We start from the raw sequence: 24,415 nt of genomic DNA, 5'->3' as shown, positions 1-24,415 counted from the left end.
ATGAGATCATTTGGTTCTCTGTAGCTGGTGAGGGAGGTGTGTTTTTATTCTGCTTGGCCTCTTGTTCTGAAGTACCCGCATCATCTTGGAATGAAAATTGAGATGTTTGACTGTAAAAGCCTCATTCTTGTAAGATGGCTAATTGGGATGTTTGACAAAGTCTTGGCAAAGAGGAACTGTTGGCTTTTCAGGAGAAAAAACAAGAAACTATTTCATGTATATTTTCTTAAACAGATATTTTATTGTCCTTGCTTCATTATAATTTACTGCCGGACACCACACACACATCTATGTGGTGGAGACGTGACAGGTTCTTTTGGATCTGGGCTGAGCAGGCAGAGTGAAGTAGAGACTAAACAACAGTTTTAAACAAAACAACATATTTAAGAGGACATGTGGCTCAGGTTGGGTACATCTCACATGTTCCATTCCACAGTTTGCTTTTAGCCAATGCACAGTTTAAAATACCAACATCAACAAACCAGACAGAAAGGGGCACAGGAAGTGGCCCTGGAGACATGTCTATTTTCTCAGGTTCTCCACAGCTTAAACAACTACATTATCCACGTGCTCTCAACAAACAATGCCATTAGCTCTCTGCACACCAGGTTCCACCATGCCTGCATTCACTTCCTGTGGGCGGACGCCTAGAACATAAAAAAGAGGGGGGTTTAAACACACACATTGAAATGTCATAATCAGTTCAATTGTACAATGAAAATGCTTGATGCATTAACTGAATGAATGGGAAATTTGTCACACCTGTGACACACACACACACATATTCTTACACACACAAACACACACACCAAAAAGCTGGAAGCGTCACATGGCAAGCGGCACAGAGCAGGCCCTTGAAGCAGGTTAGGGGTTAAATGCCTTGCTGAAAGTGTGCATTATGTATGCCTACAGTACCTAGGCATGGGAGTGTGTGTGTGGGTGTGTGTGTGTGTGTGTGTGTGTGTGTGTGTGTGTGTGTGTGTGTGTGTATATGTGAGCATACTATGTGTATACACATGTGTGCTGAGCCCTCTCAGACAGACAGTAAGAGGCCTTTGAAAGCCAATGACTTCCCCTACCCGGAGCCCATGCTGTTTGGCGAAACGACTCCTTGAGATGATGCTCTGCTCATCCCCAGACCTCATTTCTTCCCCCTCCTTCCAAAAGCTCCTTTATAGTGATGGACTGGACTATCACATGACGTCTGCCCTTGCCGGATATGTAATGCCTCGTTGAGCTTGTGTGCAAGCCTCGCTGTGCCCCCCCCCCTGTGACAAGCCAGACAAGACGGGGCCGTTTTGAAGTGAGGGTTGGAGAACAGGTATTATGGGATGGGGATGCTTGCCGAGACAGTCGGACAAAAAGAGTACAATTTCCGTGACCTGTCTTATTCTGACACCTGGATGTTCCGGATCTCGACAAGGCTGTCAAGGTGTCCCATTAAAAGGTGCTGTTGGATACATGAGTTTTTTTTTCACGGCAGTCAGTGTCTCTCTCTCTCTCCATTGTCTATTATTTCCCTCCGTTCTTTAAAATCACAGTATTTTTATTTGAATGTCTCTTTGTGCCACCCAACCCTACACACATACAAACTGACGCACCCTATGCACACACACACACCACACACGGACAGACACTGCACACACACGAACGGGCACACTGCACATGCACCCACACACACACACACACACACACACACACACACACACACACACACACACACACACACACTTCATTTATTAAACAATGAGTGCTATAGATTGCTTACCTGTGCTCCATGGTCCTGTAAAGGGGGGGCTTGAATTGAACCACCAACAGAAACCCAGAACATTGGGAGAATATATTCCCTGTGACCTAAAAAAAAAAGAAGAAGCTTGTATTGAATTAACCATGACATGACGTGCAGGCTTTGGAGTAGATTTCTTTTATCTTTTATCCTTGCTATCCTCCCAATATGTCCTTGAAAAACACACACACAGAGACACACACACACACACACACAGAGAGAGAGAGAGAGAGAGAGAGAGAGAGAGAGAGAGAGAGAGAGAGAGAGAGAGAGAGAGGAGAGAGAGAGAGAGAGAGAGAGAGAGAGAGAGAGAGAGAGAGAGAGAGAGAGAGAGAGAGAGAGAGAGAGAGAGAGAGAGAGAGAGAGAGAGAGAGAGAGAGAGAGAGAGAGAGAGAGAGAGAGAGAGAGAGAGAGAGAGAGAGAGAGAGAGAGAGAGAGAGAGAGAGAGAGAGAGAGAGAGAGAGAGAGAGAGAGAGAGAGAGAGAGAGAGAGAGAAAATCTACGTTTCCATGGAAATGGCATACAATAGTAAGCCTATTTACAATTCTCATGTATTGGCACTCGTTGGCTGGCGATATTTAACTGTAACAAATTAAAAGGCCTTCATGCGTGCAAAAGAATTGATAAAGCCACGGCTCTCTGAGTATTACGTTTGATGTCTTTATCATCAGGAAACTCTACTCAGCTACTGTTGCATAGCCTTGCCACCCTTATCTATCAAATACATCTTTTAAGTTGTGCATATTTTCTTCATTCACTACTTATGTGAGTAGAGTTCTTGAAAATGCTTACAACCAAATTCATTGAGATATGCTTTAGCAAGCCTTCAAAATGAAGCTAAACACACCTTGAACAAACCATTGCACAAACTATTCTGAATGAAAAAGCAACCTTAGTGCACAAAACACCAGTACAGCAAGGGATCAAGCTGGTCTATGCTGGTGTATGCTGATCCATACACGTTCAGTGCTGGTTGGATGCTGGTCAAGCATTGGATATCAGAGTGACGGTTACTCACCAGCATTACCAGCATTAAGACCAGGAATAACACTTTCCCGAACCGGATACTTTGTTAGTATCCCCCAGGGCAATTGAACTCATCTCAGAGGCTGTTCCAAAACTCAGCCTGCGGAAAAGAGGCACTCGGAGCGGACTTTTAGTCAGACTCAGGAGGTGCGCCAACCATCCACCACTTCCACGTATATCACTCGCTAATGTTCAGTCTGTGGATAATAAAGTTGACGAGCTAAGGGCAAGGACTACCGGTCAAATGTTTTAGAACACCTACTCATACAAGGGTTCTTCTTTATTTTTTAAAACTATTTTCTACATTGCAGAATAATAGTGAAGACATCAAAACTATGAAATAACACATATGGAATCATGCAGTAACCATAAAAGTGTTAAACAAATCAAATATATATTTTATCTTTGATATTCTTCAAAAAGCCACAATTTGCCTTGATGACAGCTTTGCACACTCTTGGCATTCTCTCAACCAGCTTCACCTGGAATGTTTTTTCAACTGTCTTAAAGGAGTTCCCGCATACGCTGAGCACTTGTTGGCTGCTTTTCCTTCACTCTGCGGTCCGAGTCATCCCAAACCATCTCATTTGTTTGAGGTCAGCAGATTGTGGAGGCCAGGTCATCTGATGCAGCACTCCATCACTCTCCTTCTTGGTTGGGTCATTGTTCTTTTCAAAAACAAATTATATTCCCACTAAGCCCAAACCAGATGGGATGATGTATCACTGCAGAATGCTGTGGTAGCCATGCTGGTTAAGTGTGCCTTGAATTCTAAATAAATCACAGACACCTCCTCCTCCATGCTTTACGGTGGGAAATACACATGCGGAGATCATCCGTTCACCCACACCGCGTTTCACAAAGACACAGCGGTTGGAACCAAAGATCTCCAATTTGGACTCCAGACTAAAGGACACATTTCCACCAGTCTAATGTCCATTGCTTGTGTTTCTTGGCCCAAGCAAGTCTCTTCTTCTTAATGTTGTCCTTTTAGTAGTGTTTTCTTTGCAGCAATTCTACCATGAAGGACTGATTCAGACAGTCTCCTCTGAACAGTCAATGTTGGGATGTGTCTGTTACTTGAACTCTGTGAAGCATTTATTTGGGCTGCAATTTCTGAGGCTGGTAACTCTAATGAACTTATCCTCTGCAGCAGAGGTAACTCTGGGTCTTCCTTTCCTGTGGCGGTCCTCATGAGAGCCAGTTTCATTATAGCGCTTGATGGTTTTTGCGACTGCACTTGAAGAAACGTTCAAAGGTCTTGACATTTTCTACATTGTCTGAAAAAAGATGGACTGTATTTCTCTTTGATTATTTGAGCTGTTCTTGCCATAATATGGACATGGTCTTTTACTAAATAGGGCTATCTTCTGTATACCACCCCTACCTTGTCACAACACAACTGATTGGCTCAAACGCATTAAGAAGGAAAGACATTCCACAAATGAACTTGTAAGAAGCCACACCTGTTAATTGAAATACATTACAGGTGACTACCTCATGAAGCTGGTTGAGAGAATGCCAAGAGTAGGCAAAGCTGTCAACAACACAAAGGGAGGCTATTTGAAGAATCTCAAATATAAAGTTTATTTTGACTTGGTTAACACTTTTTTGGTTACTACATGATCCCATATGTGTTATTTCATAGTTCTGATGTCTTCACTATTATTCTACAATGTAAAAAAATGTCAAAATAAAGAAAAACCCTTGCATAAGTAGGTGTTCTAAAACTTTTAACCGGTAGTGTACTCTGTTTCACGAAAACATGGCTCTCTCTATATATTCTGTCTGAGGCGGTTCAGCCAGTCGGGTTCTCAGTTCATCGCGAAGACAGGAATAATGTCTCTCCGGGAAGAAGAAGGGCAGGGGTGTACAGTATGTTTCATGATTAACTACTCTACTCATGGTGTGATTGTGATAACATACAGGGACTCAAGTCCTTTTGTTCACCCGACCTAGAATACCTCACAAGGGGGCACGACAAAGCCTATTTCCCCTCAGGAAACTAAAAAGATTTGTTATGGGTCCTGAGATCCTCAAAAGGTTCTACAGCTGCAACATCGAGAGCATCCTGACCTGTTGCATCACTGCCTGGTACGGCAATTACTCGGCCTCCGACCGCAAGGCACTTCAGAGGGTAGTGCGTACGGCCCAGTACATCACTGGGGCAAAGCTGCCTGCCATCCAGGACCTCTACACCAGGCGGTGTCAGAGGAAGGCCCTAAAAATTGTCATAGTCCCCAGTCATAGACTATTCTCTCTACTACCTCATGGCAAGTGGTACCAGAGTGCTTAGTCTAGGACAAAAAGGCTTCTCAACAGTTTTTACCCCGAAGCCATAAGACTCCTGAAAAGGTAACCAAATGGTTACCCGGCCTATTTACATTGTGTGCCCCCCCCCCAACCCCTCTTTTATGCTGCTGCCACTCTCTGTTTATCTTATATGCATAGTCACTATAACTATACATTCATGTGCATACTACCTCAGTTGGCCCGACCAACCAGTGCTCCTGCACATTGGCTAACCTGGCTATCTGCATTGTGTCCCATCACCTGCCAACCCCTATTTTTAAACTTCTGCTAGTCTCTGTTCATCATATACAGTGGGGCAAAAAAGTATTTAGTCAGCCACCAATTGTGCAAGTTCTCCCACTTAAAAAGATGAGAGGCCTGTAATTTTCATCATAGGTATTACTTCAACTATGACAGACAAAATGAGAAAAAAAATCCAGAAAATCACATTGTAGGATTTTTAATGAATTTATTTGCAAATTATGGTGGAAAATAAGTATTTGGTCACCTACAAACAAGCAAGATTTCTGGCTCTCACAGACATGTAACTTCTTCTTTAAGAGGCTCCTCTGTCCTCCACTCGTTACCTGTATTAATGGCACCTGTTTGAACTTGTTATCAGTATAAAAGTATAAGTCTTTGTCCCCATGTGCAGCTGCAAACCATAGTCTGGCTTTTTTTATGGCAGTTTTGGAGCAGTGGCTTCTTCCTTGCTGAGCGGCCTTTTAGGTTAGGTCGATATAGGACTCGTTTTACTGTGGATATAGATACTTTTGTGCCTGTTTCCTCCAGCATCCTCACAAGGTCATTTGCTGTTGTTCTGGGATTGATTTGCACTTTTCGGACCAAGGTACGTTCATCTCTAGGAGACAGAACGCGTCTCTTCCCTGAGTGGTATGACGGCTGCATGGTCCTATGGTTTTTATACTTGCATATTGTTGTCTGTACGGATGAATGTGGTACCATCAGGCATTTGGAAATTGCTCCCAAGGATGACACAGACTTGTGGAGATCTACAATTGTTTTCTGAGGTCTTGGCTGATTTCTTTTGATTTTCCCATGATCAAGCAAAGAGGCACTGAGTTTGAAGGTAGGCCTTGAAATACATCCACCGGTACACCTCCAATTGACTCAAATTATGCCAATCAGAAGCTTCTAAAGCCATGGCATCATTTTCTGGAATATTCCAAGCTGTTTAAAGGCACAGTCAATTAAGTGTATGTAAACTTTTGACCCACTGGAATTATGATGCTGTGAAATAATCTGTCTGTAAACAATTGTTAAAAAAATTACTTGTGTCATGCACAAAGTAGATGTCCTAACCGACTTGCCAAAACTATAGTTTGTTAACAAGTCATTTGTGGAGTTGAAAAACGAGTTCTAATGACTCCAACCTAAGTGTATGTAAACTTCTGACTTCAACTGTATATATACTGTATTCTGTCCTATTCCACTGTATTTTAGGATATACCGCTCTGACATTGCTTGTCCTAATATTTATATATTCTTAATTCCATTCATGTAAATTGAAATGTATTGTTAGATGTTACTTGTTAGACATTACTGCACTGTTTGAACTAGAAACATATGCATTTCGCTACACCCGCGGTAACATCTGCTGAACACGTGTACTGAATGTGACAAATAAAAGTATATTTGATTTGATTTGATTCCAGTTTATGCTGGTGATGCTGGTGACCAAGCTGGTCTATGCTGGTCCAGCATAGTCTAGCTGCTGGTCTGACAACTCTCATTTATCATATTTCCCAGCATGCTCTTTTGTGGTTTGTTTTAATGTCATTTTTGTTTGTTGTGTTTTTGCAGGTACATTGATTGATTAATTCATATGCTAAACAAAGATAAGTAACATACATTTTTCTAAACTAATCCATTCTTCTAGTTTGATTTATTGCACACGTTATTGAAATGTTTGTTCCATTTTACATGGTTTGGGTAGTCTAAGTGATTCTATGTTGGTCACCAGTGTCCATGGCTGATCCTCAGCAAAACACAGAGAAGGGTGGTAACCAAGAAGAAACACTGTAGTCTGGTTACCACCAAACACAAAAAAGTATTGTCACTATGGTAACACAGCAAAGGCTAGACACCATGAAAACATAATGACGGTTGCTTACCAGCAGAAACACAGCGAAGGCCGGTCACCAGCAAAAACACAGTGATGGCTGGTCCACAGCAAAACACAATTCCATGAAAGCACAGCGAAGGTATCACGGAAACACAGCAAATGCTGGTCACCAGCCTTGATATTTGATACTAATTTACTTCTCTTTTTTAATTGGCAGTGCTGCACACTTGACCAGGATGGTTTTAATAACTTGTACTTTGCTTTGGGGGAGTTGTCCTGGCATGGCGTTGTTATTCTATTGTGCATGACCAATTACATTGTATTATCTTTATAACAATATGAATCAGAGTTCAGTTTATTGGGAACGGATCTCCCTATTGGCCAGCCTAGGCCTCTCTTTGAGGTAGATAATCAGATAATGAACCACACACACTATGTACTGACAAGTCCTGCAACCTGAATTCAAGCAGACAGAACCCACGATATGGGTCGGTCACATCTTTGCTCTAAGAGGCTACTGTTGATTTGTCATTTTGGCTTCTACCCCCTAGATCCATTCTAGTGTTAAATGACCTGTCCGAAGTGAAGCGTTCAGCAAGGAAGGGCACATTGGAAAACAAAAGGGAAAAGGTTGTGAGGTTGCAAGATGAGCCAGATGGTGGAATGAGGCCCTGTAAATGTATTGATTTATTTGAGTAAAACTGCAGCTTGGCAGTGTTGACTTGTAAAGATGGCAATGTCTCTGGCTTATGTTTGTATTATTTTGAACATAGCCTTACGTTGGAGGTTGATCCACTCATTGATATATTAGCAAATGTATTCAAAACATGCACGTAGGCACACAAATGCACGTAGGCACACAAATGCACGTATCCACTTGCTGCTGCCAACATATACAGAAATTCCTTGTAATTTCCTGCCAACAAGATACGATTTGAGTCACAATCCATCACTTTAGTTCCTAGTATTTACAAATAACTTACTAGCAGTTACTTTGCCAAAATCCACCTCCACCAACAAGACAGGTGCAGCACTTTTGACAGGAAATAAGAATTACAAGTCATGCATTTCTGAAAATGACAATTAAATGTTTTCTTTTAAGAAACATAAGAAAACAAAATTGACTTGATCATAATTCAGCATTTCTGACAAATCAACAAACCAGATGAGTTAAACTCAGCCAAGGCCTGCATAGCTACGTACAGCAGGTGGTTCACATCGCTTCAAGCAGAAGTCTACGTCCCAAAGATTGCATTTGTTTGTGCCAGGTAGAATTGGAAGTTGGTTATTGAGGTTTCCCAAGATACAGACTGTGTGCAGAGATTAATAAGAAGCCTATTCTCTTATCGTCTCTCCAACACCGCGGCGTTCCAGCTTATTCCCCAGATTTGATTACTCTGAGTTTACATTTGCCTCTCTCCTGTTTGCCTCTCCTGTGTGTCATCAACCTGCCGTCATGTGGTCTAGAGTGGCATACGCGTGTGGAATGAGTGATGTGAAGTATAGAATGCCAAGTGAAGAGAGAGCACGTTCCAGGTAAATAACTGGGATCAGAAGTGGCAAGGTGGGAGGAGATATCCGAGGACAGGCTCATTGTAATGGCCGAAATAGAATAAAAGAAAGGTATCAAACACATGCTTTGATACAATTTCATTCATTTTTTTGTTGCCATTACAACAAACTTTTCCTCTATCTTTCTATGACCTATATAAAACGATGACATGTACGGTGTCCATAGTAGTACACACGCCCATTGAGTGTTGGAAGCAATGGCAACTTATCTGTGGTTTCGTTTGGAGGAGGTGAAATGCAGCCAATGCAATTCGACTCTCATGCTGGCTGTCTGAGCTGTGAGCTCAGACTCATTGTGCACAGTACAGTCAACACTCGAACCATCTGTTTGTTTATTTTGAAGCTCTTGCTGCTCGTAACGGAGACCCAGATTGTTCAACGGTAAACAGTGTGTAGGGTCTCATCTTCTTCCTGTTACATATCTTCCTAGCTGTTTCACTATTACAGTAACCACATTTTTAACTACATTCAAAATCCCATTGTTCATTTTGCAGATAACTAATGGTATGCAGTGGGTATGGAGTCCAAAGCTACATCAATGTACTGTATTTTCATCTCATTTGGAATTGAGTTCTGCTATTACAGACTGCATTTTTTGCATCTGGCCTATATCTACAGTTCGACTAGGGGTGGACCTGGAAAGTCGAACTATATAACCAAATACATCCTGGTTGGATTATTTAGATTACTGGGCACTCATCTGTAAAAACAATAACATAAAACCATTTCAATATGTATCAGGGGGACAGGTAAGCTTTTGGAATGGAACCCCCCTTTCCCCTCTCCCCTCCTAATCAGGCCCCTCGCCCCAACCAAGCTATGAATTAATTAACGAACCAGCGCCTGTTTGCATACAGATCCATGTCATTACCGAACAACAAATAGAAAAGAGGCGTACAAACACTGCTAATCGGTGTGGGGGCGTTTATTTAAACAGTAGTCTCTCTCCGAGTGCAGTGTTTACCCTCGGTTAGCGCACTAAGCTAGGAACCCAGGGAAGGGTGGATAGAACACATTTTGTTAAAGGGAGTCAGGTTGGGGGGGGGGGGGGGGGTGGGGGGGGTTGTAGGGGCTCGATGCTCGGCTTGGGGAGAGTGTGAGGGAATATGGGAGGGAGGGTCGGGGAGGGGGGTTCTGGATCCTAATTAGCAGTCTCCATGTGCCTTGCCAAGGAATCATCCTAATCAGTTTTGTATCCCGCTGCCCTGAAATGAACTGGGCCAGACAGGGAGGTGCTAGTTGTTGGATGTGGCTATGGAGGATATGTGGAGTGGAAACGCACCACTGTGTCGTGTCTTCCCTAATTGTCTGAATGTGCCAATGTATGCAGAGTACGTGCTAATTAGAGCCCTTTGACATTAGCCACAGCTTTGGATGCATCACGGGGACGGGGAAGGTTCCAACAGGCTCATTAATTGACTATTATGATCGGGTTCAGAGTGCTTGGTTGGGTTCCACAGCGCCATGCATATATGAGTTGTTTATGGTTCGAAATGTGGCCGGTCCCACTATCGTGCAATGATGCTTGCATTGATGGAAGTGTTTCCAACTCTGTTGTGTTAGGATGGTGGCCATTGTTAAGGCTGAACTTCCTTCAGATTAAGATCATGAAGCCTGGCTTTCCAAACGTTTGCACAATACACTATTTGGAACCTGCTGTGTGGGTCAGTTCGTAGAGCAAGGCACATGCAACGCTGGGGGTCCATTGCTTTGAATGTCAGTTGTTCCACCTTTTTCTCTGAGCCAATGATTGCCTTAGAAGTCTGTATACTGTAGTGAAATGCATGTCACATGTTGATGAGTTCTGGGCTAAAGAAAACCTATGTATGTTAGAAGTAATAACATTTCTTTGTCATGTATTTCCAGAGGATCCAGAATACTACGGACACACTACAGGACCTGACAGGGAGGAACATGTCAGACTTCCTCTTGAAGACGTATGAGAAAGCAGGCAAAAAAAGGTACTTTCACTCTGTGCTCGGTAGCACCTACATAACTTTGAATGTTCAGACATGATGCCAACAACGTGACCGAAGTTAGCGAGATAGCGTGTAATGTCAAGTTCTACGTCCCACTAATTATAACTCATGAGTCAAGAGTCAAATTAAATGGCACTGTGTGTTGTTTCTGTATGTGTGTGTCTGCATGTGTGTGAATTTATTTGTGTGTGTGTGTGTGTCCATGCTTGTTCATATCTTATTCATTTGCACTCTGATCTTTGCCCGCACCCCTGCTACCACTACCCACCACTCAAGGTACGGAGGGATTTCCGTTGGAGGAGTTAACTCCCAAGTCAGGATGACTGAACCGGAAATTGAAGCTGTAATCAGGGATTTGAAAAGCCTATTCAATTCCCCCCAGGTATGCTATGGATATTGGGATAGGGGTGGCCTTACTGCCAGCTGTGGAACAGCTTGACTTCTGAGGGAAAACGCATTGATTTAATATCTTCCCGTGTGGGAGGATAAAGGTACATTTGCTGTGTTTGAAAGCCAGAAGGGATCTACGGAGATCTCAATTCACAGAGGTGCTTGGAATGTTGTTTATCTACATTCAATTATGCATGGACGTAAGAAACCAATCACTAACGCTAAGCTTGTGCTCTTTTTGAAACACGAGATCGAATCTGCTTGAGTGACTCTTGAATTTCAGACTCTTGAATTTCAACACATTACCTTCAAATCAAACTGGAAGGAAAGTTAAAACCCAGATAGACTTTGGGTGTCCATGGAAACTGGGTATGATTGTCTCAGATGCATCTAATATATTTACTTCTTCCTCTTTTTCTCCTCAACACATTCAAACAAGTATCTATCTATCTATCTATCTATCTATCTATCTATCTATCTATCTATCTATCTATCTATCTATCTATCTATCTATCTATCTATCTATCTATCTATCTATCTATCTATCTATCTATCTATCTATCTATCTATCTATCTATCTATCTATCTATCTATCTATCTATCTATCTATCTATCTATCTATCTATCTATCTATCTATCTATCTATCTATCTATCTATCTATCTATCTATCTATCTATTTATCTCTCTCTCTCTCTCTCTCTCTCTCTCTCTCTCTCTCTCTCTCTCTCTCTCTCTCTCTCTCTCTCTCTCTCTCTCTCTCTCTCTATGGACCTCAAACTTAAAAAAATAAATTAAAAAAAGGCAAATGAAGTCATACAATCAAGATCAGTGTTACTCTCCCTTGGGTGTATTAACCATCCTTCTCAAGGCTCCGGATTCTCCACACTAACACGACTTTGATTCACAGCCGCAGTGATGATGTAACTCTAATGGCTGAACATTAGCCGTTCCCAGCTCTGTGCCTTTCCCTTTATAAAGCGGGATATGTCTGGCTCGCTGACTGTGGTTGCGTCCCAAATTGTACCCCTTGGGCCCTGGTCAAAATAAGTGCACTACAAAGTGAATAGAGTGCCATTTGGGACACAACCTGTGTCTGCTGGGGTTGCAGACAGAGAAAGAACAGTATACAGTGTACTTTAGCAGTGGAATCTCCTCAGAGGAGGAAGGGGAGGACCTTTCTTCTCAGTGAAGATCTTAAAAATAGTGAAACATTAAAGTTATCCTTTTTAGATAAAACTATACTAAATATATTCACGTCACCAAATAATTGATTCAATCACACTGTTTTGCCATGAAGGTCTACAGTAGCCTCAACAGCACTCTGTAGAGTGGCACCATGATGAGTTCAACTAGGTTCCGTCCTCCTCTTGGTACATTGACTATAATAGAAAACCTAGGAGGCTTGTGGTTCTCACCTCCTTCCGTAAACATTCACAATAATTATGACAACCTCTGGAGGAGGTTTTCCAACCTATCAGAGCTCTTACAGCATGAACTGATATGTTGCCCACCCAATCAAAATATCAGAGAATGAATCTAGTACTGAAAGCATAAGCTACAGCTAGCTAGCACTGCAGTGCATAACATGTGGTGAGTGGTTGACTCAAAAAGGGAAAGACAATAGTTGAACAGTTTTGAATAAATTAGAAGCAAGAGAGGAAGAGAGATTTTGTTGTATTTTTTTTCATTTCCACTTTTTCTTATTTATCTATCACATGCATCTAAAGTTCAAGTTCAGCAGTGTTGCTACTCTCCCTAGGAGTGGCCAACCAGCAAAGATGACTGCCCAGAGCACAGCGCAGAATGCTCAATGAGGTTAAGAAGAATCCTTGAGTTTCAGCTAAAGACTTACAGAAATCTCTGGAACATGCTAACATCTCAGCTGACAATTCTACCATAGGTAAAACACTTAACAAGAATGGTGTTCATGGGAGGACACCATGGAAGAAGCCACGGCACTCCCAAAAAAAAACCTTGCTGCACGTCTGAAGTTCGCAAAAGAGCACCTGGATATTCTGTGGACAGATGAAACTAAAGTTGAGTTGTTTGGAAGGGACACACAATAAAAAGCCATAGCACACCAACATCAAATCATCATCCCAGCTATAAAGTATGGTGGAGGGAGCATTATGGTTTGGGGCTGTTTTGCTACCTCAGGGCCTGGACAGCTTGCTATCATCGACGGGAAAAATGAATTCACAAATTTATCAAGACATTTTTCAGAAAAATGTAAAGCTATCTGTCTGCCAATTGAAGCTCAACAAAAGTTGGTTGATGCAACAGGACAAAAATCCAAAACACAGAAGTAAATCAACAGAATGGCTTCAACAGAAGAAAATACGCCTTCTGGAGTGGCCCACTCAGAGTCCTGACCTCAACCTGATTGAGATGCTGTGGCATGACCTCAAGAGTACGGTTCACCCCAGACATCCCAAGAATATTGCAGAACTGAAACAGTTTTGTAAAGAGGAATGGTCCAAAATTCCTCCTGACCGATGCACAGGTCTGATCCACAACTACAGAAAACGTTTGGTTTAGGTTATTACTGCCAAAGGAGGTTCAACCAATTTGTAACGTTCTGGGTGTCGGGAGTGTGAAGTCAGGCGCAGGAAAACAGAGAGTTCAATATAGTGCTCTTTTAATGCACACACGGTGAACAACGGCCACCCCACGAAACACTGGGTGCTCAAGACAAATGCCCCAGACACGGGGGACGAAAACAGTCCAGCAAACTCCACGAACAAAAACCAACACGTTCGTCTACACCAAACACAAAGGTTACAATAATTAATCCCGCACAAAGAAACGGACGGGCCGGCTGACTAATAAAGCCCAACTAAAATAATCAGTGGCAGCTAGTAGGCCGGCTACGACAACCGCCGAGCGCCACCCGAACGGGAAGGGGAGCCACCTTCGGTTGGAGTCGTGACACAATTATTAAATTCAAGGGTTCACATACATTTCCTACCCTGCACTGTGAATGTTTACACTGTGTGTTCAATAAAGACATGAACACATATAATTGTTTGTGTGTTATTAGTTTAAGCAGACTGTGTTTGTCTATTGTTGTGACTTAGATGAAGATCAGATCAAATTTTTGACCAATTTATGCAGAAATCCAGGTAATTCCAAAGGGTTCACATACTTTTTCTTGCCACTGTACAGGGGGAACCGGTACAGAGTCAATGTGCGTGGCACAGGTTAGTTGAGGTAATTGAGGTAATATGTACATGTAGGTAGAGTTAAAGTGACTGCATAGATAATAAACAGACAGTAGCAGCGTAAAAAGAGGGGGGGAGGCAATGCAAATAGTCAGGGTAGCCATTTGATTAGCTGTTCAGGAGTCTTATGGCTTGGGGGAAGAAGCTGTTAAGAAGCCTTTTGGACCTAGACTTGGCGCTCCGGTACTGCTTGCCGTGCGTTAGCAGAGAGAACAGTCTATGACTAGGGTGGCTGGAGTCTTTGACAATGTTTAGGGCCTTCCTCTGACACCGCCTAGTATAGAGGTCCTGGTTGGCAGGAAGCTTGGCCCCAGTGAAGTACTGGGCCATACGCACTGCCCTCTGTCATGCCTTATGGTCGCAGGCCGAGCAGTTGGCATACCAGGCAGTGATGGTGCAGCTGTAGAACTTTTTGAGGATCTGAGGACCCATGCCAAATCTTTTCAGTCTCCTGAGAGAGAATAGAATTTGTCATGTTCTCTTCACGACTATCCTGGTGTGTTTGGACCATGATAGTTTGTTGGTGATGTGGACACCAAGGATCTTGAAGCTCTCAACCTGCTCCACTATATTCCCGTCGATGAGATTGGGGGCGTGCTCGGTCCTCCTTTTCCTGTAGTCCACAATCAGTCCTCCATGACTAGTGGTCCTCCATGAGTAGTGCTGCTAATAAGTCCTTCGTTTTGGGATCACGCTCAGCTAAAACAATTTGGCTGATCTCTATTTCCATATTTTCCAAGTCCTATTCTTGAAGATCAAGGGTTATAACATTAATTGGAATGACTGTAATTCTGATACTTTGGTTTTTAATGTAAAGATATAATTTAATTGTATTATTATACATGGTAGAAAGCGATGGGTTAGATGAAGTGTACATAAGCAACCCATAAAGTAAAATTTAACATCCATAAATGGGCATCTATATAAACTGTAACATTGCTTTATCCTGCAATATATGTCGTTCAAATGGTAACATACATTTTTGTCTTCTTCTAATACCTCTTAAGCGGATTATGTTACTGAGTTTGGGTAACCCAAAAGTTACGTTACTGATTACAATTTTGGACACGTAACTAGTAACTGTAACTGATTACATTTAGAAAGTAACCAGGGCTCCCGAGTGGCCGCGATTGGGAGTGCCATAGGTTGGCGCACAATTGGCCCAGTGTTGTACGGGTTTGGACAGTTTAGGCCGCCATTGTAAATAAGAATTTGATCTTGACTGAATTGCATATGACGTTAATATGGTGTCAACGATGTAGGTAGGCTGTGTGTAGTGGTTAGAGGTTATGATATAAAGGTTTGGCTTGGATAGGTTTTTTAGTCTGGTCACAGACAACTGATGTGTTTTGCACATCAGCTACAAGTGAAGGAAAAGGGGGGAGGAGGAGAGCACATAGATGCGAGAAGTAATTATACAACGATCAAAGGGATCATGCTGTTTGTATGTGGCTGCTTGGAAAGTGAACTGTGTTTGCATGTGATCAGGAGTGTATTAATTCCACCAATTCTGTTGAAAACAGAAGCAAACGGAACGAGGGAAAGAGGTAAAACATATCTGAATTTGTCCAATAGAATCTCTCATTTGCAACTGTTGGACTAATGATTACACCCTAGATCAGATATATGCAGACAGGTATTGAATGTGTCAATGACTCTCACCTTGATTACAAAAATGCATCTTGACCTGTGCTCCTACCTTGTAAACTTTAATTCGTAGGCTAGGTTGTAGCATCTTCATGATGGGTATAGGAAAATTGGAGTATCATGTAGTAGCCTAAACCTATCAAAGTTACATTGAGCTGGGTGAATGGAATATGAATGACAGTCATCCAATATATATATATATTTTTTCACCTTTATTTAACTAGGTAGGTCAGTTGAGAAAATATTCTAATTTACAACTGCGACCTGGCCAAGATAAAGCAAAGCAGTGCGACAAAAACAACAACACAGAGTTACACATGGGATAAACAAACATACAGTCAATAACACACTAGAAAAATCTGTATACGGTGTGTGCAAATGAAATTAGGAGGTAAGGCAATAAATAGGCCAATAGTGGCAAAGTAATTACAATTTAGAAATGTACACTGGAGTGATATATGTGCAGATGAGGATGTCCAAGCAGAAATAGTGGTGTGCAAAAGAGCATAAAACAAATATGGGGATGAGGTAGGTAGTTGGTTGGATGGATGGGCCATTTACAGATGGGCTGTGTACAGCTGCAGTGATCAGTAAGCTGCTCTGACAGCTGATGCTTAAAGTTAGTGAGGGAGATATAATTCTCCAGCTTCAGTGATTTTTGCGATTCATTCCAATCATTGGCAGCAGAGAACTGGAAGGAAAGGCGGCCAAATGAGGTGTTGGCTTTGGGGATGACCAGTGAAATATACCTGCTGGCGCGTGTTCTACGGGTGGGTGTTGCTATGGTGACCAGTGAGCTGAGATAAGGCTAGCAAAGACTTATAGATGACTTGGAGCCAGTGGGTTTGGCGATGAATATGTAGCGAGGACCAGCCAACGAGAGCATACAAGTAGCAGTGGTGGGTAGTATATGGGGCTTTGGTGACAAAACAGATGGCACTGTGATAGACTGCATCCAATTTGCTGAGTAGAGTGTTGGAGGCTGTTTTGTAAATTACATCGTCGAAGTCAAGGATCGGTAGGATAGTCCATTTTACGAGGGTATGTTTGGCAGCATGGGTGAAGGAGACTTTGTTGCGAAATAGGAAACCGATTCTAGATTTAACTTTGGATTGGAGATGCTTAATGTGAGTCTGGAAGGAGAGTTTACAGTTTAACCAGACACCTAGGTATTTGTAGTTGTCAACATAAGTCAGAACCGTCCAGAGTAGTGATGGTAGTCAGGCGGGTGGGTGCGGGCAGCGATCGGTTGAAGAGCATGCATTTCATTTGACTAGCATTTAAAAGCAGTTGTAGGCCACGGAAGGAGTGTTGTATGGCGTTGCAGCTCATTTGGAGGTTTGTTAACACAGTGTCCAAAGAATGGCCAGATGTATACAGAATGCTGTCGTCTGCGTGGAGGTGGATCAGAGAATCACCCACAGCAAGACACCCACACCCACAATTGATATATACAGAGAAAAGAGTCCTCCTGAGAGTTAAACCCTGTGGCACCCCCATAGAGACTGCTAGAGGTCCAGACAACAGACCCTCCGATTTGACACACTGAACTCTATCTGAGAAGTAGTGAACCAGGCCAGCCAGTCAGAAACCAAGGCTGTTGAGTCTGCCAATAAGAATACGGTGATTGACAGAGTCGGAAGCCTTGGCCAGGTCAATGAAGACGGCTGCACAGTACTGTCTTTTATCGATGGCGGTTATGATATCATTTAGGACCTTGAGCATGGCTGAGGTGCACCTGTGACCAGCTAGGAAGCCAGATTGCAGAAGGTACGGTGGGATTCGAAATGGTCGGTGATCTGTTTGTTCACTTGGCTTTCAAAGACTTTAGAAAGGCAGGATGGATATAGGTCTATAACAGTTTGGGTCTAAAGTGTCTCCCGCTTTGAAGAGGGGATGACCACGGCCGCTTTCCAATCTTTAGGAATCTCAGACGATAGGAAAGAGAGGTGGAACAGGCTAGTAATAGGGGTTGCAAAAATGGTGGCAGATCATTTTATGAAGAGAGGGTCCAGATTATCTAGCCCAGCTGATTTGTAGGGATCCAGATTTTTCAGCTCTTTCCGTACATCAGCTGTCTGGATTTGGGTGAAGATGAAGCGGGCGGGGGCTTGGGCCAGTTGCTGCGAGGGGTGCAGAGCTGTTGGCTGGAGTTGGGGTAGCCAGGTGGAAAGCATGGCCAGCTGTAGAGAATTGGTTATTTAAATTCTCAATTATCGTGGATTTATCAGTGGTGACAGTGTTTCCTAGTCTCAGAGCAGTGGGCAGCTGGGAGGAGGTATTCTTATTCTCCATGGACTTTACAGTGTCCCTAAACTTTTTGGAATTAGTGCTGCAGGATGCAAATTTCTGTTTGAAAAAGCTAGCCTTTGCTTTCCTAACTGACTGTGTGTATTGGTTACAGACTTCCCTGAAAAGTTGCATATCATGGGGACTATTTGATGCTAGTGCAGTGCGCCACAGGGTGTAATAGAAATAGGGTCATGCTCCTAAAAAAAAGAATCATCCGCCCTCAGTGGCAATCTTTACCAAGGATCACCTTCAGTGCTCGGTTGTCTCCAGCAAGTCTGGAGACAAATCAAATTCAAAAGAATTAAAAAAGCTAGCAAAGGCACTTAAACCACCTGATCAAGTCCTAAAGCAATGGGACTCCCTAAATCTTTCTCAGATTATCACCAATCCCACAAGGTATGACTCCAAACACCCAGAAAACGTTATCCTCAGAAATAATCCTGCTAGGTATCAGTCTGGTGTTTTCTGTAATGACCTTAGTGATCACTGTTTTACAGCGTGTGTTCATAATGGCTGCTCAGTGAAACAACCTGTCCGGATTTGTCATAGACGCTTGCTAAAGAACTAATGAGCAATCCTTCCTTCATGAACTGGCCTCTAAAATGGTATAGAATCAGTTTGATCCACTCTGTCAAAGACGCTTGGACCTTCTTTTTTTATATTTTCAGTGGTATTGTTAACAAACACGCCCCCATGAAGGAAATGAGAATTAAAAACAGGTTTAGCCCCTGGTTCGACCGTGATCTTGCGGAGTTACTCCACCCCAAGAATTGCATTTGGCGAAAGGCTCTCCACACACGTACTCAGGCTGACTGGCTATCGTTCAGGCAAATGAGAAATAAGTGCACTCAGGCTATCCGGAAGGCCAAAGTTAGTTACTTTAAGGAGCAGTTCTCTCTCTGTGGGTCTAACCCCAAGAAGTTCTGGAAAACTGTTAAAGACCTGAAGAATAAACCCTCCTCCTCACAGCTGCCCATGTCCCTTAATGTTGATGATGTGGTTGTTATTGACAAGAAGCACATGGCTGAACTCTTTTATAACCACTTCATTAAGTCAGGACTCCTATTTGACTCAGCCATGCCTCCTTGCCCGTTCAACATTTCCTCATCTCCCACTCCTTCTAACATGACTATCCCGATGCTTCTCCCTCTTTTTACCCTGCCCCACTACAAAGTTTATCCATGTAGGCAGTCACTGAGTCCGAGGTGCTAAAGGAGCTCCTTAAACTTGACCCCAAAGTTGGGGGTCAAGTTTGGGTCAGAAGGGTCAGATGGTTTAGACCCTTTCTTCTTTAAGTTCCTGACCCTATCATCGCCGAGCCTATCTCCACCTTTTTTAACCTGCTTCTCCTTTCTGAGGAGGTTCCCATTGCTTGGAAGGCAAGCTGATCCTAACTGACTGTTATCGGCCTATTTCTATTTGCCCTGTTTATCAAAAGTGTTGGAAAAACTTGTCAACTATCAATGTCTATAGTATTCTCTCTGGTATGCAGTCTGGTTTCTGTGTCAGTTATGGAAGTGTCACTGCAACCTTAAAGGTCCTCAATAATGTCACCATTGCCCTTGATTCTAAGCAATATTGTGCTACTATTTTTATTGACTTGGCCAAAGCTTTTGATAAGGTAGACCATTCCGTTCTTGTGGGCCGGCTAAGGAGTATTGGTGTCTCTGGGGGGTCTTTGGCCGGGTTTGCTAACTACCTCTCTCAAAGAGTGCAGTGTATAAAGTCAGAAAATCTGCAAAGTTGAAATTGAAATGAGACTCATGTGGCAAAACATTCTGGGATCGAATAGGATGAGGAAGGAAGATATTACGACATGGCAAAAACAAAACACACCATGCTTGAAGACAATTAGGAAAGACTAGTCAATAAAGTAGTCAAATACAGTGTTTTGAGTGCCAAAACAGCGTTCTCATCACGCACTTGACAGAACGCATCGTGCCACCATTGTATCGCTGGCTGTGGCTGTGTGGGTGTCCGGGTCATTGGCCATATGAGCACCATCGCCCTTGAGGAGGAAGTCGTTTCATAAGGGATAAGCATCAGTAAACGTTTGCCGTAATTCCCTAACCCCCCTCTGTGTCTCCCGCCACGTGTCTTCCCGTCTGCAACAGAAACAATGCCAGTGGAATGAGGAGCTAATCCTCAGGAAGAACCCATTCCAAAGTCGTGCCCACTATGGTGCCATCCTGCGCCAGCACCTTTACTCCCTCCATCTCACCCCCCTCCGGTTTCCTCCTCCCTCACTCCCCATTCTTCAAAAGGGAGAAGTTTTTATTTTTTTTATTTTTTTTACTTCAGTTCATTTAGTAAATACTTTATCACTTATTTTTCTTGAAACTGCATTGTTGGTTTAGGCCTTGTAAGTAAGCATTTCACTGTAAGGTCTACCTACACCTGTTGTATTCGGTGATTGTGACAAATACAATTTGATTTGAAAAGCTAATTATGTTAAAAATCTTGGAGAAAGGCAGAATTACAGACATAAAAAAGGGCTTGTAGTTCCTGAGTTCATTACTAATAAATTAGATGGTCGGTGTTCTGTGTTTCTCCTAAATAGAGAGACGATGAGTAGAGTGTGCAGACACTCCCTCCTCCTTTCTCTTGCTCCCTGTTTTTCTCCCTCTCTCTCTACCCTCTCCCTCCCTACCTTTCTCCTTCCCCTGTCCCTCTCTTCCTACCTCTCGTATTGTAGGCTTTTGATTTGAGTCGCCTGCAGACCGAAGGAACCATTTGCATTTATATGACACGTGTAATGCGTGCAGTGTGCACCGGGCCAGGCTGAACTGGACCTGGGCACAGGCGTGACGACGGGCCATCACAAATCACACGGTTCTCAGCAGCACTCATCCCAAGGCCCATTTCACATGAAACATGACCGTATTGTATTGTTTTTTTACGCAACCCATGTGGCCCACCCACACCTGGTCCTGCAACTCCACTGTGTTATATGTTAGAACACCATGTGGAGGAATTTCCATAGTGAGAAAAGAGAGAAAAAAATATTGTAAAAAGAGAAAGGAGAGAGGTGGAAGGCAGTGTTGGGTTGGTCGAAATAATTTGGCTCCAACGTTGACCCATTCGGTTCCCACCCCTCTATAGCGCTAATACCCAGGGGTCATATGTATCAAGCAGTGGAGAGGGGGTGGGGGGGGCAGCTGAAGTCAGTGCTGCAGGTTTGCTGAAATAACAAGCCTAATAATGTTACAGCCTATATAAAATACATAAATAAGTGGGCCTCAGCAATATAGAGAGAATGCTGTTCCATGATGTTTTGCCTTTCAAAGAGGATATGTATTTTCCCAAGTGTGTCCAATTAAGCCTTGTTCTCTTGTTATTATTATTATTATTCTCTCCTTCATTAGGATAACACGACTGAGCAGATCCTTCTGAACGCCGAGACGCTCCTGAAAGAGCTTGGGACCAGGGATAACGTCAAGGTATTATATCATTGTTCATCTTCAGGCTTCGAGACTCAGAGGCTCCTCACCATTTTTGCTTGGTCATCATCATGAGTGCTTTGTGAGAGGATACAGTATCAGGTATAGTCCAACGCTGGTACACAGATAGTTCTCTGCCTTTGTAGAGCGATGCTAATCACAAAACATACAAGACAAGCCCATCTCCTGGGTTTTACATGCAATCTGAGCTGCATCTGAATCACTTAATTCCCATCACAGACACCTAAACTGCATAGGGAGTGGTTGAGTGGTTCAAATGACTTCATAAATGTATTATTCAGACGGAGATCCTCCATTGAGACAAGATAAAGCAGCGAAAAGAAGAATTGCACAGTGCAAAGTGGATCCTGTTAGCATTATGAAGTTATACTTTTCCAATGGATTCAACAGCAGTCTTTATGGTTGATGCCTGATGCAATTAGACCGCTTGAATTCTGTGGTAGCAGTGTTAACTTAGCCAGCCTCATACTGTTCTTTATAGCATTAACTTCCACTCTCTTCCACTCTTTTGATGTCCACCATGTTTGATGTATCTAATGGGAGTCTAGCAACAGGTCTCCCCGGGGTTGAGGAAAAAGGAATCCAGTGCATTGTGGAATTTATTAAAAGAAACTGCCGTCAAAATAACTTAAGCACTTGCGTTGTATAAACCAAAATGGCATTTTTTCTGTTCAATTGTTTAAGTCGCTAATACTGTAGTCAACCATAAATATCTTCGGGGAGTGTATGTGGTGATTGTGAGAGACACGAAAAGTGTGAGTGTGCACATGAATGTGCTTGTGTGTGTGTGCGTGCACTTTGAGTATGTGAGTGTGTGTGTGCTTTACTGTGTGTATGTGTGATACAGTGTTACGGTAGGCCCAAACTCCATCTAATCTTAATTAGACCAGCACTATCAGCGGGGGTGCTCTCTTTCTAGAATATTCTTCTCCTGCACAACGGGAGATACAGGCACCGGGAGCATCTTAAAGAGAAAAGTACTCAATCGTTTGTTATAACTTTGTGTTCAACTTGTGAGCGTTGATAGTTATTGCTTCTTTTGTTGTAGTTGCTGTTACTGTATCTAAATCAATTATTATTTTGTATGTATTATCAAGAAGCTAAATGAATACAAGGGCCATGTTTTACAACTGCATTGAACTGGAGTAACTACCAGGAATAACCTGTATAATTTCCATAAATGTACCGTTTATTCTTTTTAGCCCAGGACTATCCTTAACCTTGGTCTGTATTTGAACTGTAACAGCTATGAACCATCTACCATGTCTCCAGGTGTGGTTCTACAACCAAGCGTGGCACGGGATCGTTTCGTTCCTCAGCGTGGCCAACAACGCCATCCTGAGGGGCAACCTGCCTACGGGCCGTGACCCCAGGGAGTACGGCATCTCCTCCTCCAGCCACCCTCTCAACCTCACCAAGGTGCAGCTCTCCTACCAGGCACTGTGAGTAGGAATGTATCAGCTCCGGGGGAAAGCTTCCCTTACGTAAAGATCTAAGATCAGCTTCCCCTCCCCCAATCCTAACCTTAACTTTTAGTTGGTGAACAAAAAAAATGACCAAGATCACTGTCTAGGGGAAACTCACCTGTATATATTATATTAGACGATGGAGGGAGGGAGGGAGGGAGGGGGGGGGGGGGGGAGGGAGGGAGGGAGGGAGGGAGGGAGGGAGGGAGGGAGGGAGGGAGGGAGGGAGGGAGGGAGGGAGGGAGGGAGGGAGGGAGGGAGGGAGGGAGGGAGGGAGGGAGGGAGGGAGGGAGGGAGGGAGGGAGGGATTCATTCATGTGAGTAGCCCATGGGAAACACACACTTTCAGATACTGTCGCTTTATAACCCAAGAGATCAGCCAGGAGCCCTGAAGCAGCTACCCCATGAGATGTCTTTGATTAATGAGGGTGTTATTGAAGTACAAAACCACCAGACTTCACTGTCTAGTGCAGTCAATCATCTATCCAATCTCCATAATCGAGGAAAAGCCTTGCATAATATAAGCTAAAATAACATATTACAAAGTAACATTACATAATATAACATGACTTGCAGTATTATAGCAGAATATACTTACATAACATATCCTAGCATAAAATAAACAGTAGCATAACATAGCATCATATCATACAGTGACATATCACATCATAACATAACCTAAAGCCCTACTGCACATCTAACTTAGATTTGTGTGTATTGGTTATATGTTGTGAAATTGTTAGATATTACTGCACTGTCGGAGCTAGAAACACAAGCATTTCGCTATACCCGCAATAACATCTGCTAAACACATGTATGCGACCATTACAATTTGATTTGATTTGAACTATGTAGATGTCAAATTAGGCCTACTCTCAGTTTTCACACTGTGTTTGCTGAAATGTCAGTTTCGACTTTGACACCTGATGCGATCCTCATGCCACAGATACCATTTAGTTCCTTGTTCCGTTCTTGTGCTACCTCTATCTAAGTAAGGTATTGATGTAGTAGCGACAGTGTTGAGTTAGAGAGAAAAGACATGGAAGTGGAGCTAGAAGATAGTTGCAATGCCTTACCTTCCATACAATAGATTCAGCCCCCCCTCTCTTTCTCTCCGTCTCTGTTTCTCTCTCTCTCTCTCTCTCTCTCTCTCTCTCTGCCTTTCTCTTTGTATCTGTCTTGTCTCTCACTCTCTC

The 24,415-nt window shown here is 42.9% G+C and overlaps 1 protein-coding gene and 1 long non-coding RNA gene across 3 annotated transcripts in view; one reads left to right on the top strand and one right to left on the bottom strand.

The window, feature by feature from the left end:
- The window catches only part of LOC109896499 (phospholipid-transporting ATPase ABCA1-like), a 296,174-nt gene that overhangs the window by 192,189 nt on the left and 79,570 nt on the right, over positions 1-24,415 (top strand). For both annotated transcript variants that reach the window (XM_031832341.1, XM_031832340.1), the window contains 4 exons: positions 10,629-10,723; positions 11,018-11,123; positions 21,658-21,732; positions 23,026-23,195. In XM_031832341.1, coding sequence (XP_031688201.1) covers positions 10,629-10,723; positions 11,018-11,123; positions 21,658-21,732; positions 23,026-23,195 — 446 coding nt within the window. The remainder of the gene's footprint in view (positions 1-10,628; positions 10,724-11,017; positions 11,124-21,657; positions 21,733-23,025; positions 23,196-24,415) is intronic.
- On the bottom strand, positions 218-24,415 carry LOC116375296 (uncharacterized). Its single transcript, XR_004211057.1, has 3 exons — positions 24,296-24,415; positions 1,769-1,854; positions 218-647 (listed from the first exon to the last, which is right to left on the bottom strand). It is a non-coding gene; the product is annotated as an uncharacterized LOC116375296 (long non-coding RNA).

This window comes from Oncorhynchus kisutch, linkage group LG9 (genome assembly GCF_002021735.2).
Source record: "Oncorhynchus kisutch isolate 150728-3 linkage group LG9, Okis_V2, whole genome shotgun sequence".
In the NCBI taxonomy this organism is placed as follows: Eukaryota; Metazoa; Chordata; class Actinopteri; order Salmoniformes; family Salmonidae; genus Oncorhynchus; species Oncorhynchus kisutch.
The sequence above is the reverse complement of the archived record's forward strand: the minus strand, read 5'-3'. Positions and strand labels throughout refer to the sequence as shown.